This window comes from Electrona antarctica, assembly GCF_951216825.1.
Source record: "Electrona antarctica genome assembly, chromosome: 2".
NCBI classification, from domain to species: domain Eukaryota; kingdom Metazoa; phylum Chordata; class Actinopteri; order Myctophiformes; family Myctophidae; genus Electrona; species Electrona antarctica.
The window spans coordinates 39,646,287-39,662,679 of NC_136807.1; the positions used below are offsets into that span (position 1 = coordinate 39,646,287).

A 16,393-nucleotide genomic window follows, 5' to 3' on the forward strand; every position below is an offset into this window, starting at 1 on the left:
TCTGTAGATCAATTTTCACAACCTTTTAAAAAATATATATTTATAAAATACTTCAAAAACTACAATTGGATATCGACAGAGGACATGTGTAAGAATCTCACAAAGAATATCCTCACTCCAGCTATATCCGTCTTGTTGTAAAGTAAATCCAGACCATAAAAAGCAGCACTTTCGATTCTCCTCCATTGGGGACTTGTTATTTATGAAATTCTTTAGAAAAAAAGATACATTTTGTTATAAGTAGGAAACGGTGCTTTTATACCAGTGATTCTCCACCTTTTTTAATTTCAAGCACCCCCAGTTTTAGATGCATTAGGCCACGGACCCCCAGTTTGATTTGATGGACCCATGAGATTCCATTTGGTACCTAACTATCAATCATTTAGCTGGGGACTCCCTCCACTGTGACAACCACTGCCTCAGACCCTCGGTAGATCACTGGGTCGGGACCCTGAGTCCCTTTATTTTTGGTTTCGTACATTTAGCTTTTTAATTATTATCATTTTCGAATCATCTTTCATGATTCGAAAATTGGAAAACAAATTTCTGTGGAATTTATGGAATACATGGGAGGAGAATACGCATAAATATTATCAAGGGGTTTTGCAAATTAAGGAACCATTTCTGTCAAGTACTAAGGTTTTATGATTTCGAAGACTACATATATGAATATATTAAGAAGAAGATGATGTATGTTTGTAATACATACATGTATAATGTATGTAGGTATGTTAGTTTGTCTGTGTATATGTGAGTCATGTAACAGTTTGTGAAAAAATTAAAAATAAAATGATTGAAAGAACGGAAAACTAATTTCTCTTTTGGGTCACAGGCTAAAAAGGTTTGGGAAACACTGCGGTAGGATGTTGATAGGATGTTGATGGTAAGTGATAAGCTGCTGATAACCTGCTGATAACCTTACGCACATTGTTTACATTAGATTGATAACACGTTGATAACCTCGTGAACAGAACATTCAAGCACTTTACAGATTATCTCCTTACTTATCAAGCGGAATGGGAAGTGTGTAGGAAATGTCTCTTCTCAGTGAGCCAACAGTTAAATGTGCATCACATTGGCAACTTTACACTGGTGTACTGTTGCTATTGTGTTCACACAGACGGTGTGTGTACGTATACATATTGTATAACGTTGATAAGAAATCTCTTATCTCCATATTATGACTTTTTGTGTTTTTTCGTAAAATGTATTCCCTTCTTGAATATACTAACTACAGCGTCCCACAAAAGCATCAAAAGTAGCAGATCCACAAGCTGGAAACGCAGTGAGTAGCGACATGCTTTGAGCTTGTCGATCTGCTACTTTTGCTATTTTGGAATTTGAATCCTGAAAAGTAACAGTTTTGGAGATATGAGGTTTCCACCCGTTTCTAATTCGTATTGTTTAATTTCACTACGATGCCTGATGAGCTGAACAAAACAAAGATTCATACTCTTCTGTACCTGCATGTACACAAAACCGTAACAACACAGATCACCTCGAACACAACTCCCAGAAGCGCTCTGTTCCCACCCTTCCATACATCTCCTTTGTGCCTCTCCACGCCCCATTGATGATAGGCGGCATTTACTATGATGTGGGATTTTTCATGTATCATTCAGTGATCACAGGTAGCGTACTACTACCGCCACGGTGCAATAGCAAGTACAACTTCATAATAAATGTTGCCCTCGAGGGGCAACGCACCTCTTTGAAGTTGTCAAAAGCCGAGAGGATGATCTCATGACCTCCTCTAACCAGACAGACCGCAGCCAGCAGCTCCAGAACCAAGGCTTTTGTCCTACAAACACCACACACACACACACACACACACACACACACACACACACACACACACACACACACACACACACACACACATCAGCACAATTAATGATGGTGATACATCACCAGCATGATGTAATACACACCCTAGGCAGTGTGCAAATCCTAAACCTAAAAATACAAAACAAAACCTCAAAGAAAGTTATTCTTAATTAACGAGCCATGGTCCAGGATAAGGGATCTGTTTGTGCATACACTTATGACTTAAAAGCTGTCCTCTTCTGCCCTGTATTTGAACCCGGTTCCCTGCGCAAGTGCTGAAATTGGACTTTACCATTGAGCTGCTTGCTCAGGGGACAAATTTAATTGTTGACGTTGTAATGTGGTTCAAATGTTTGTTATCGTATTTCATTATATTTATTGTGTTGTATATGCTGTGATCAGGGTGTCCTCAATTGGGTTCCCTGAATAAATAAAGGAAAAGGAAAGAAAAGAAAGAAAGAAAGAAAGAAAGAAAGAAAGAAAGAAAGAAAGAAAGAAAGAAAGAAAGAAAGAAAGAAAGAAAGATAGAATCTTGATCAGGTCAAAATTCATGTCAACATATTAAGACATAATACATACTGGTACATACCACCCCAATTGTATAAGTTACATTGTATTAATATACTCTACCATGCAGATTTTATGTATTAAAAAAAGTTACACAGTGCTACTTTACAGTGCCAACAAACACGACAGGCTTCAGTAGCTCATGAAGCCTGACACCCTGGCAGGAGCAAGACTTCCAGCCTTTTTTTAAGCCCTCCTATAGCCTCCATTATGAAGTGATCAGGTCCCACGTTTTTTTTTACCACTAATCTCCCTTCTAGTAAACATTCCTTCGGCGGTCTGCACACACCAGTCCTCTGATCCCGGGCTTCGGAGCGGAGCCGAGCTCCGTGGAGAATGGGAGAGCATATCATGTGAACAAGACTGCAGGGTTTCCCCTATTGTCTGACACACCTCTTAACTCTCTAAAGCCATGGATGGAGGGGAGGCAGGGCCCTGGCTCTTACCGTGAGTTCTTATTGTTCAGGCTCAGAGCGATCTCATTGACTGCATGTGCGTGGGACATCACCATGTTGAAGCCATACTGAGGGAAGAGAGAGAGAGAGAGAGAGAGAGAGAGCAGGATGTGGTTAGAGAAAACTGAAGCTCTCTCTATATACTGTACATAGTAGTATATATCGTTGTGCAGAAAGATCTCATCTCCATATTTTAACTTCTTGTGAATGCCCTACTTAATCATACTACAGTGTCACGCAAAATAATCAAAAGTAGCAGATCCAAGTTTTGAGCTTAGTAGATCTGCCACTTTTGCTATGTTTGGACTTGTGAGGTTTCCACCCGACAGAGATGATTATATAGCCTTCATAGTTCATACAGCCCATTTGGAACTTCATTGGAAACGTATAATCCTCACATGGACGTCTACTGTACATCAGAGTATATACATCTTTAATGTTTCTTTTAAAGTTGGAAAACTTTGATTGTATATAAACACTGGTGTGCATAATAACTTGTGTTCAGTACCTGGTAGTTCATGATCGCTCTCAAGCACATGATGCACACGTGAACGTCGTCTTTCTGGCTCACCAGACGAGAGTTCTTCATTGTTTTGTTGCTGGTTACGGAGCCGTAGCTGCAACGGGTGACAGGAGCGGTTAGCATTTTAAACCCGTGGACAAACAGTTCATAATCAACTGCTTCCGTTTGTTTCTCTCAGCTTAATTGCTGAGCTCATTTTCATTTCATTTCAGTGACATCAGACAGTGCAGTGCCTTTGGCATCTACGTGACTCATTTCAGTAGGTCAGAGAGTGGGGGATGAGAGAGAGGGGGGGGGGGGGAGGAAAGAGAGACATAGTGTGAGGTCTGTATAAAAACCCTGACATGGGTCCTTGGGGGGATTCACATAGGTAAGCCTTGCCGAGCCATGAGGCCCATAGGGCAGGAGCCTATCTCCTGTTTCTGTAGCGTGAGGCAGCTTGATATACAAGTACACCCCCTGGACATGACGCTAGTACAGTATGTCGCAGGGACTTAACCCTTGATGCTGAGTTCAAGGCAGGGAGGCATTGGTCCCATTTTTATAGTCTTTGGTATGACCTGGTCGGGAATCGAACCCCGACCTCCAGTGGCGTACACAGACATTTAGGGGGGCAGGGGTCAAGTGAAAAAAGGGCACCTTGTGCAGCACGTGGAACCGGCCGGTTGCCTTAAGAGTGTGAGATTTATAGATTTTGGGGCATAAATAATATATTAGAAGCTTTTTATCAAGAATTGATCAATGTCCACATACTGTACACTGTGCACTGTACAAAAAAAGAAAACAAATGTTTTTATTTTTTCAAAAGAGCACATTGCTGTCCAGAGGGCAAAGGGCAGGTGCTCTAGCACCACCTAGTGTCTATCTGTGCACGCCACTACCGACCTCCCAGACTCAGGCCGGACACTCTAAAAGCCACTGAGCTGGTCTGGGGGCGGTTCAGCATCACAATCATTTTAACCACTTTATACATTGGCTATTCAAAAATAGCAGATCTACAAGCGTGTATGTACATCTGCTATCTTTGAGAATTTCAGAAAAATTTCGAAAGTATTGTCCCTTCTGGGCTCCCCCCTTCTTTTCAGATGGGGGGGGGGGGGGTCCATGGCAAAATACATATCATTTTGGGGGTCCTTGACATGAAAACGTTTGAGAACCACTAGCTGCTATGTGGTGACAGATGCCTATTGGATGAAAGCTGTCACCACCACCAGAAGCATGTGTAGTCAACGCAGGTAGAAGTGTCAAACACGTACAGTACATTGCTTATGTTTTTGTGAGGGTTTGTGGAGAAGTGCATTGGAGTGGTTTGTCTTTCTGAAAAGAAAGCTACAAGTGAAACGCCTGCCAAGTGAAGGTCAACCACAGCGCTTCCTTCCTATTGGTTGACGCCCCCGGTCAACGCTCACCGATTATTGAACTCCACACTTCACTTACTCGATGATTAATTGTCGCTCAAATAATTGAATTGTGTTTCTGCCGTGTTGAACAGTGTAAAAATTACCTTGTTGCACAGGGCAGATATGACAAATAACTTTACATTTTGTAACTTTAAGGCCAGACCGCACCAATGCAACTCCTTGCAACGGCCAATGGTTGCAAGTAGTTGCATGTTGCAAGGAGTTGCATTGGTGTGTGGACTGGAATAGTGGAAATAGCAGATCTGCTATTTACACTGTTTTGGAAAATGTTGACAATTACAATATTTGTGATTCAGCAATTATGTAATAATTGTGACTGACAGGCCTAAAAAGAACACCACAACCGGACGCTCCACCACCGCCTTGCTCTCATAGTACGGATGTGAACGGGACACCGACACTTCTGAAGCGACCATGTGTGACCCTTATATTTGGCGTTGCCAAATAGACAATTTTCATTGGATCACAGTGAGCGAATCAAGTATAGTAGTGCGTTCACACAGGCAGATACAAAGATACAGTTTACCATTCTGTTTCAATGTACGAGCCAGCACCATGAAGAGGCAAAGATGCATCAGACGTTTGTAGCTGCTACAAATGCTACAACAGCTACAAATATGTTGCGCTGGTTTCAACTTCAGATACAAAGATACAAATGTGCTGTGTAGCATTGTATCTTTGTGTCTTTTGCAGGCCTATCTGCCATGTGAACGCAGCATAAATCAGGCATAATAGAACACAGGCACACGCCATTTTTATCACTATGTGAACATATCGCATCCATGCAGTTGTTCACACAGGCAGCGAGCTATCTGCTCATATATGGTCTCTGTCGGGTGGAAACCTCATGTGTCCAAAACTATTACTATTCTGGATTCAGTAAAGTAAGTAAAAAATAGCAAAAAGTCGCACATCGATAGCTCATAGCTTGAAGATGTGCTACTTTTGTGTGGCGCTATAGTATGATCAAGGAGGACGTTAAAGGGGCATTCCACTCATTTTCAACATTTTACTATGTCATTAATATACCTTAGAGCTGTTGTGTGGAAATAATAAAAAAGTCCCCCCCATTCTGTGTTTACTAGAACTAGAGGTCTGAAAAAAAATCATTAACATGGTGAAACACATCTTGATGATGTCATCAAGATCTGTTTCACCATGTTAATGATTTTTTTCATACTTACAGTTCTAAGAAACACAGAATGGGGGGGACTTTTTTATTATTTCCACACAACAGCTCTAAGGTATATTAATGACATAGTAAAATGTTGAAAATGGGTGGTTTTCCCCTGTAATTTAATGAAAACGAAAGTTATAGTATGGAGATAGGAGGTTTCTGCCCGACACGCAGCGATATACATACAACATCTCTGCAGGCGGTATGACATGCTATCATTATTACAGATGACACTACAGATAGGGTGTAAAAGGCACTCCGGTCATCTATCAGTGCATTTTAACGACAGTGTGTTAGTGTGCCTGGCATCTCCTCACACGCTGTCTCCGTGTGTGGCGGTGCAGTGATGACGGGACAGGGTCATATAGGCGTCCCACATGTGCTGCTCAGCAGCACAGCTGGCTTCCCATTGAGCCAGGAGAGTACGGAATGATGCACATCTGGGCCGAGGGAGGAAGACCCAAACACCAAGAGAGACATACGCATATACTGTATACAGTAGGGCTTGAACCTCTGTCTCCAATAGAGCTAAAGCCCTGTGTTGAGTAGGTTAGGGCAGAGGAAACCATGGGGTCACATCCTCTAAACCAGTGGTTCTCAGATATTATGTGCCAGGAGACCGCCAGAAGCAAAGCTTTAAGTTAAAAAAAATATGGTATTTATTGAAAGATTAGCATGAATCTTCACGATCTTTCAAAAATAGCAGATCTACAAGCCCATAGCACGGCCCGAAGTGACGTGCTGTGAGTGTAGTATTTAATTTATTAAAAAAATAAATGTAAAGACTTCGCATAGCCTATAACATCATGCCCACAGCACAGTATAGAATTGGCCTCTTAATTGGGAAATGAGTGTGCAACAAAGAACAGATAGAATAAATGACACAATCATTCATAACCTTACACATACACATACAGATGTACATATTGCAATAATAACGTGTGATTGTCACAAAATCTCAACAAGGCAGGCCTGGACACACCATTTGTGAACCCTTAAACTGCCCCATCAGTCACCAGTCATGTTCTAACAGGTCAACATCAAGCATCAAGGGGCACTTCTGGACATTCTGACCGTTTGAAAAAAGGACGACATGCTAACATACATCTGAAGCATTTCCAGGTTATAGCGGAGCAAGGGCAACAAGAACAGTAGCAGGTAAAAGGCAAGGGGAGGTATAGGCTATTAAAGATAGCTAGCTCAGCGATACGTACCGGAGGACGGATTGGCGCGCGGAGCGTACCAGCGTGTTGCAGAAGGGCTGGGTGCCCGTCTGGTGCAGATCCTCTATGGACCTGCTCCAGGACTTGGCTTTCTCCAAAGTCCCGCCATCGTCCCCAAAGTCCAACCCTTCAAAATCCAACCTGAGCCACAGACGGACGGACAGACAGACACAACAACACACAGGCAGAGGGGGAAACACACCAGGGGGGCAAGGGGAGGAAGGGAGTAGGTTAGGCTTGGTAAAGAGCAGCTCGGTACAGAAGAGCAGAGAGAGGTTAGGACTAGATTTGCACCTTTAGGCTGCACAATGAAGCTCAGCATAACATTGCTGTCGGGAAGAAACCTCTGATATGTCCATATTCTTTGCTTGTTTGCTTTTTTGGTGAAGTAACGCCCTACTTGATCATGCTACAGCACTGGTTCTCAAACACCGGGTCGGGACCCCTTTATCTTTTTGGTTTCCTTTTTTTTTATTAATATTTCAATATATTTTCAAAAAAAGCATTATTTTTCATGAATTAAAAACAAATTCCAGATAGTTTTTCAGTAATTTCAGTAACCGCCATGCAGGACTCTACAAAGACAAATCTAAGAAATTCCCTTAGGAAACAAGTGTTTAAGAAGTAGCCTAGTGGAAATAGCCGATCTACAAGCTCACAATGCGACGCACAGCGACGCGTTTTTGAGCTTCTCGATCTGCTACTCTTGCTATATTCTCGAATTTGAATCCTGAAAAGAAAGAGCTTTGGACATATGAGGTTTCCACCCGCCAGAGACGATAAGGTTCGCTCCCATTCAGGCACATCCAGGCAGCACAGCGATAATACACAGCACACACAGCACTGTATGCTATACACCGGACACCGTGTGTCTAGCAACACATTCAGTCTGCCAAGTATGCAGCAAGGCACACAACAACAAGCACGTCCAAAGAACACAACCGTATTAAAATAAATGCAAGCAGTTCATTAGGTTTCACACAGCGTGAGCTGGGTCCATTGGTCACCTTTTGTCCAGTTCCTAAAGCTTACAGTCCAAAGATTTGTGAGCCATTTTATGTGGAGGTCGAGAGATGGTCTCAGTCTATGCGTGTACACGCACTGACATAAAGTAAGACCATCTCTGCGTGCGTGTGTGTGTGATTTGTGTGTGTGTTTGTGACGCGTGCGTGTGTGCGTGTGTGCGTGCGTGCGTGCTTGCGTGCGTGCGTGCGTGCGTGCGTGCGTGCGTGCGTGCGTGCGTGCATGTGTGTGTACTCACATGAAAGCACATTGGGCAAAGGAGAGGTACTCCACCAGGATGTCCAGACCTCTGTTCTCATCGTTGAGGAATTCCCTGACCCACCTGTGCGTGTGAGACGTGAAGGAAAAAGTTAACATATGGAACACCATTTTTAACACGAACAAATCTAACCATCACATTCCTCACAAGTCTTTCAAATGCCAAATACAATGTTACTTTTAAAACGTAACCATTGCTGTTTTAGGCCAACATAGTTCTCCATGTGGGGGTTTTGAGAACTTTGAGAACCCCAGCAAAAGTAGCTAATTTATAGCATCACAATCAATTTAGCCACTTTATGCATTTATATGAATCATGATCTTCATTCTTTAACATAAATCTTATCTGGGAGCCCTGGTACTGGTACAAAACCTTTTCAGATGGGGGTCCGTGGCCAAACACGTATACATTTGGGGGTCCTTGACTTGAAACAGTTGAGAAGCACTTTAGCGTACTCATGTGAGAAGCACTGTTCTCATGTGCGTTTATCTCCCCACTTTACTTTTGTTCATGTCTAGTGTAAATGTTCAGGTGTTTAAGATTTGTAAACTGACACGTGAGTGTGAGATAAACAAACCTTAAGCCTTAAACACCACATTAACCACACGCCCACACCATTTAGGCCATGATTTCACCACTTAATGGAAGGGTGGTGATAAGGCTGGGATGGAGATAAGATAAAGAGAGATAAAGAGAGAGAGAGAGAGAGAGAGAGAGAGAGAGAGAGAGAGAGAGAGAGAAGAGAGAGAGAGAGAGAGAGAGAGAGAGAGAGAGGCCATTGCTGTCACTTTTTTCACTCAGTGAGATTAACACTCGGGATCTTTCTGTGTGCACAAGATAAAATAAGAGGGAATATGGAGAGATAGAAAGTTGAGAGAGGAAGAAACTAAAGGGTGATGTATTCTTAGTTGTGCACGTTGTGAACTTGTAGATCGGCTATTTTCTCCCACTCTCGAGAGTGTGAGATGCAGGAGGACTGTAGGACTGGCATATCTCTCTCTAGCTCTTCGGAGCTGCAGAAACCGCCATGCAGGACTCTACATCTTCCTGCTAAACGCAGCTCAGAAGGGGGTCCCCCCCCCCCCCCCCCCCCCTCCCTTCCTTCCTTGACCTGACACACAGAGACAGAACTTGGCAAGAATGCGATGGAAAGTAAACGAGAGCGGGGCTTCAGATTTCCTCCCGGTTTAACTAAGAGAGAGAGAGAGAGTGAGAGAGAGAGAGAGAGAGAGAGAGAGAGAGAGAGAGAAAGAGAGAGAGAGAGAGAGAGAGAGAGAGAGAGAGAGAAAGTACAACTCCAAACAAAGGAATTCCCATTGCGATGAGAGAAAGAATGTGGAGCCATATGGCTGCGAGGACTCGGCCCAGGTCGAACCCCTCTCTCCTGACAGCCACGGTATTTAGTCTGCCTCCCCAAAAGAGTCCCCCCCCCCTCCTCCTCCAGAAAGCCCCACGGGGACGACGTCGGGGTAGAAAGGTTCTCAGAATAGACCTGGAGTGCTGTCTCACGACTGAGGGACCGTCTCTTTTCGGTAACATAAACCCCAGTTTGTCCAATGCTGGGTCAAGGGTAGAAGCAGAAAGGAACACAAGCTTGCCAAAAGGTACAGAGGGGAGGAAGGGGCGGGGGTGGGGGGGAGAGGGGTGGGGGGGGGTGAGAAGAGGAAAAGGAATGAGGCAGTGAGATTGAGTAGAGAGGCACGAATGAGTGTGTGGGGGGGGGGGTTAAGGGGAGGTGCGCTTGATCATCAGTTTCCTGTCTACCAGCCCCCCTTTCCTCCCTCCCAGCCCCTCACCCCTCACTCATCTCCATGCACCCCCCCCCCCCCCCTTCATCCTTTCCTGTCCAACCAGATGCTATTTCAGATTGTCTTGACGATCTGAGAAATAACACATTCAGATCCATGCACTCACGCACATACATACAACACACACTCGCACACACACACACACACACACGCACACACGCACACGCACACGCACACACACACACACACACGCACACACGCACACGCACACGCACACACACACACACACACACACACACACACACACACACACACACACACACACACACACACACACACACACACACACTATAAACAGGCCTCGCTCTGTTGCGCTTAATCCAACCCGCCCAAGCCTTCTGAAAATAGCCGTCCTATTCTTCGCCTGTGAATCTTGCTGGGAAATACATTAGAATGGACTTTTATTGATGACGCTAAACGGAATAATGAGTTATTCTTGGCAAACTGTGAACGCTACGAAGGGAAATCAAAGCGGCCTCGGAACTCTCTCTCTCTCGCTGGACTGAAGTGGCATGTTGCTACAGCACATCCATCATGGGGACCTGATGGTGACGGGTCATGCATATGGATACCATACACTATACTGTAGTGTATGGTATGCGGTGTACCGCCTGGGTAACCATATTGAGATGGGCGGAATTGTGTGTACAAACATGTAGGCCTACACTTTACAGTACATTCATAAATGGGCGACTGTGGCTCAGGAGGTAGAGCAGGTCGTCCAATGATCCAGGGGTCGGCGGTTCGAATCCGGGCTCCTCCTGTCTACATGTCGAAGTGTCCTTAGGCCAGACACTGAACCCTGCATTGCCTCCAGTGGTTGCCACCATTGGTGTGTGAATGTGGGAAGTGAGGACGCTGGTGTCGACTGTTTGCCGCTTCACCTCCCAATGTATGAATGAATGGACCATTGTAAGCGCTTTGAGTAAGCACGTAGTGCATAGAAAAGCGCTATAAAAATGTAATCCATTATTATTATTAACATTTATGTAGGCGCATTCAGATCAGCCAATGCAGGGAAGCTGGAAGTACCTTCACTAAAAACTCCGGGACAACGCTCCACACGTCCCAAACTCTTCTCCCTTCTGACTCCAAATGGAATGCACTTCCCATTACAATCAGAACTGCAGCCTCACTCCCAATCTTCCACCGTAGTCTGAAACGCCACCTCTTCAGACTCCATCATGGCCCGTAGCACTTGCCCTAGCCCCAACGTTCATCATTATGATGAATTCCTGTTCTGTTCTTTGACTATATAGAAGTGTCTATTTGTACGTCTCTAAATGTTTTGATGAATTGAACATGGTGGACCCTCTTGTAAACAAGTGTAATGCTTAATTGGGTCGTCCACTCACAGTCTTTGTATTGAGTTTGTGCTTGAAATGTACTGTAATTCTGCAAACTGTTAATAAATATTTCAATCAATCAATCAAAACGACCTTACAGGCGTATGCAAAGGCTCAACTTATGTAACTTAGATAGCATTTTATGTAGACTTAGATAGCATTTTATGTAGACATAGCACTATATAGTATATATGCATATATGTTTCATTATATAGATATTCCACTGTTCTTAGCTTACGTATGATTCATGATAACTACTTTTTTATGTATGTGATGTATTGCCATGCTTTTTGTTCTTGCTTAATGTAAATCGCTCTGGATTAAGAGCGTCTGCTAAATGCCTAAATTGTAAATTGTATGTGCGTACGTATATTCATATACCTGTTAATAGCAACAACAGTAATAATAATGGTAATAAAATAAATGTCCAATCTGTATGGTAGAGTATGATACTGTAATGGTACTGTAATGCAATATAATTTATACAATTGGGGTGGTTGTATTTGGTCTCCCTGCTCTTCAAATCAGACATTTAGGCCGTGACACAAATTTGGACCTGAAGGTCAACATTAAATTTATCCCCTGAGCAAGCAGGCAGGCCCTGCCTGCAATGTTACATAGTGTAGCTTTATGTAGCAGTAGCTACTTTTGCAGTACTGTTACTTTTGCATACTTTATGTGATGTAGTATAATAGTATATGATCAAGTAGTAGCGCACTAATTTCCACCAAAAAAAAGAAAACAACACAAAAAGCTAGAATAATATACATGAAGGTATTTGCGTTTTAAAGCCTGGGTTCAGCTGTAGTCAAGCAGGCTTCCTGTCCCTCTGGCATACACACAACAGAGCTTCCTGCTCCAGCAGTGACTGGGGGAGTGGACCAGCCACGAGCACAATGGCTACCATCTGGGTGTTATGAGCACCAGCTTCTACGAGGGGGAGACGAGGGAGAGAGCTTGGCAAGACAGAACAATAGGAGAGATTCTGGGCACCGGAAAAAACCTTCAGGGTCCACGCGCACACAAACACACACACACACACACACACACACACACACACACACACACACACACACACACACACACACACACACACACACACACACACACACACACACACACACACACACACACACACACACACACACACACACACACACACACACACACACACACACACACGGGGAAAGAGCACAGTAAAGGTCGCTCTTCAGGAGATGTTTAGCTGCCCTTATATAAACTGGGCATCATATCCACGCCGGTTTAAACGGGTTTAGAGGGTGGAGATACTGTAGGGAGGAGGAGGTTATGGATGGTGGTGTGATTCTATGTCACTTTCTGCTATGTCTGCTGCTGCTGGGGAAACTGGTGGGGGGGGGGGGGGGGGCAGAGATGAGAACACATTTACCCGATGTGGTTCGTCCTCAGCGATATCTCCAGCTCCCTCAAGACCTTAGTGGATTCCTGGACCCGCCTTCGGAACTTCTGCAACACATCATCAAAGCAGAGAGAGTGAGAGACTGTCTGTAAAAGAATGAATGAATACAAAAACCCTATGCCGTATGCACCGCCCATGACAAATAAGAATCTTTAGGTTATATACTGTATTATTTAGATCAAGATTAAGATTCAAGATTGCAACGAGAACAGAAATATCAAGTGCAAAACAATATCATGCCAGTTATAGCTGGAGAAAGAAATTGTAACAGTGGTTCTCACACATTTTCATGTCACAGAAACGGATATGTATTTGTTTATTGTTTATCATATTTTATTTTTTTATTGGATATTTCCCACTTTACAATATGTTGTGCCAGGGACCCCCGTCAACATTTCATATGCATATCAATGGTTGGTGGTAACATTTCATATGCATATCAATGGTTGGTGGTAACACTTCATATGCATATCAATGGTTGGTGGTAACACTGACCTTCCGCGTGACTCCTGGGTCTAAGTAACCTCGTAGTTTCTGGATGTAGGTGTGGGGGGGGTTCTTCACCTGAAACCTCTCCTGAAGTACAGAGCAGCAGACAGCAGACAAAGTAAGTCATTAACCCATTTTGACCTGAGATCAGATTCTAAAAATGTCTTCTACATCCTGACAGTTTTCTGAAAAAGCTATGTTTCTATGTCAGTCGTTCTTCGATTTTTCAAAAACAGCAGACCTACAAGCTCGTAGCACGCCACTCGGTGGTGCGCTATGAGCTTGTAGATCTGCTATTTTTCAATAGCTAAAGCATAACATAATGCTAACACCAAAAAGTGGAAAGTCAGAAGCGGTGACATTGAACTTGAGACAATATTATGGTAGACGAGGAAACATGTTTTGACGTACCTGATCACAGATTAGGTCCCACTTTTTTTCATTGTCGTACTGTCTGAGCAGCCTGGCTTTGTCTGGAGGCAGATTCATGGAATTCTATGAACACAAAACCAAAATGCAATGTCATTTATTTACTGCTTGTCTTACTATTTACAGGAGTGGCGCCGGTGACCGACTTTGTGGCCTTTTTGGAGAGGCAGCAGAGCAAAACAAACTCTCTCCCCAAACTTTAGCTGTGGCATCGTGACCTCACTTCCTGTGTTGACGTTCGGCATCCTGTCACACGCGATCATCCACATCTCCTCTCGCACGCTCGGGGCGTCTGAACCGCTCAGGCTGCTCTGCACTTTTAAACCACAGTGGCTGCTATCGCAGGAAAGGCCTATTACAAGAGCTGTCATCTGTCCAGCCATAAAAATCTCTTCACACATGAGAGGCCCAGAGGTAAGCAGTTTATCATGGCTCAAATTAAAGCCTAACGTTCTAATGGGTGTTGTGAGAGACCAGCCCGCTTAAAGCATTTTATGCTTTCCACGACCACTCTAAACGTAAACACAAACTATGTGACATAAGCGTTTGACTAATTACACCAGTGTATGGCAGGAGCTCGTAAACAGGGGGTCGACGTGGAAATCCTAGAGCTGGAGAAAGTGTAAAGAAAATACGAGGACGACCGGCCGCCACCTCCTGACTGAAAGTGATCGGCTCAGAGTTTCTCTTTGAAGAAACGCCAGGAGGACCCCCCGTTTACACTCACATTGACTGTGCCCCCGAGCCCCTCGCCACAAACTGCCAGTCAGCTTGACTTTTAACCCTCAGCTATAACTCAGGCTCCCCGTCCAGGCCACAGCACACTGCCACTTTAGCACAGCAGCCCAGCCGAGGCATGCTGTTCTCATGGGCATTTTAACATGAGTGCTGCCAGCATGTGGTTGATAGATGAAACAGCTCATATACTTTTTCCTACGGTACTCACACAATGACGCATAGAGGTGGAATATCGTGTGATTTTTCTTTCTTTCTTTCTTTCGACCATATATAAATGGTGGCCATTGCTCTGTCTTGCGTCATATTCAGGGAGTGGGAAACCCCACCCCATTTTAATGCCAAATTGGCCACAGCGTGGGTGATGATGGTGAAAGATGTTGTTGACTGGAGTTATGAGGACAGCTAGAGAATGCTTCTGTGCAGTAGGCTAACTACTGCGGTTGCCACTGACTGACTCAGACATTCTACCCCGGGAAGACTTACATAAGACGGTGTTGTGTTTCACCGACACACACACAATGACCAAACCTGAATAAAGACTTTACATCACATAATAACTACCACTGCTCCCGCTGGCGCGGTCAAAAAAACCACTTTCACACATATTTACAGCGACTGTAATCACCAGTTCTTTGCGGGAGGTCGGAGACAAGCCTATTAAGGGAGGGCTGCAAAAATAGTACAATAAAGGGCCTGACAAAACTATCTCCACCCCCGACTGTAGTGGAAACCAGAGACAGAATGGTACATTAGGGCTCTTTGACATGGCTTGCCTTCCAAAACCCACACAGCAGAGAACACAGAGACACCATGCATTCCAGATGTCCAGAATTACAGCAGGAATGTGTCCTGTTTATAATCGTTACAAATTTGCTATAAATTCTCTCTCTCTCTCTTTTTCTCCTCTTCCCACTTTTCTCTCGTCGTATGGCGGTGTCATGTGTCAAAAATAGCCATGCTCCAAGTTCACAACGCGTTGTAATGCAACACGTTGTGAGTTTGTCGATCAGCAATTTTGAGGCGGAACACCGGCATACATATAACTGAGGCTTTACTCTTGTGACGTCTCAGTTGGGATGTTTATTTTTTCGTATTTGTCTGTCTCTCAGAATGTAGAGCAAGGACCAGTCCAGAAACCACTGACAAATGCTCATATGTACATCGATGTAGGCCTACCAGCTCAGTGGCCTTGTGGTTAGAGTGTCAACCTGGGTCGGATTGGGGGTCCCTGCTACATACCCATGTCATGTCCAGGGGGTGTACTTGTACATCAAGCTGTCTCACACTACAGAAACAGGATATGGCATGGCATGGCATGGCTTACTTACTTACTTACTTACTTACTTACTTACTTACTTACTTACTTACTTACTTACTTACTTACTTACTTACTTACTTACTGCAACAGCATAACTGCTCATGGTACTGGTAGCATATACGTATGAGGTGAAACAGATGCATTTAGATTGAATGGTTGCTTGGGTGACGGTGCTCCAGGCAGCCAGCCCAGCATTAGATATACCGGTATTCATGATGCAGTAATTATTATGATAATTCTACTAATTCTTCAAAGTGGATGTTGTTTTATTGTATAATAATAGAGTCCAGGTTACAGTATGTGACATGCATTTGGCTCGGACATGAACACGGAACTGATAAATGTTGTGATA

The 16,393-nt window shown here is 43.9% G+C and overlaps 1 protein-coding gene across 1 annotated transcript in view; it reads right to left on the reverse strand.

The window, feature by feature from the left end:
• fmnl3 (formin-like 3) overlaps positions 1-16,393 on the reverse strand; it is a 61,515-nt gene that overhangs the window by 28,717 nt on the left and 16,405 nt on the right. Inside the window, exons 2-9 of the mRNA XM_079517486.1 lie at positions 13,968-14,051; positions 13,563-13,643; positions 13,038-13,114; positions 8,455-8,538; positions 7,185-7,334; positions 3,358-3,466; positions 2,841-2,917; positions 1,708-1,801 (exon numbers count right to left, since the gene is read on the reverse strand). Coding sequence (XP_079373612.1) covers positions 1,708-1,801; positions 2,841-2,917; positions 3,358-3,466; positions 7,185-7,334; positions 8,455-8,538; positions 13,038-13,114; positions 13,563-13,643; positions 13,968-14,051 — 756 coding nt within the window. The remainder of the gene's footprint in view (positions 1-1,707; positions 1,802-2,840; positions 2,918-3,357; positions 3,467-7,184; positions 7,335-8,454; positions 8,539-13,037; positions 13,115-13,562; positions 13,644-13,967; positions 14,052-16,393) is intronic.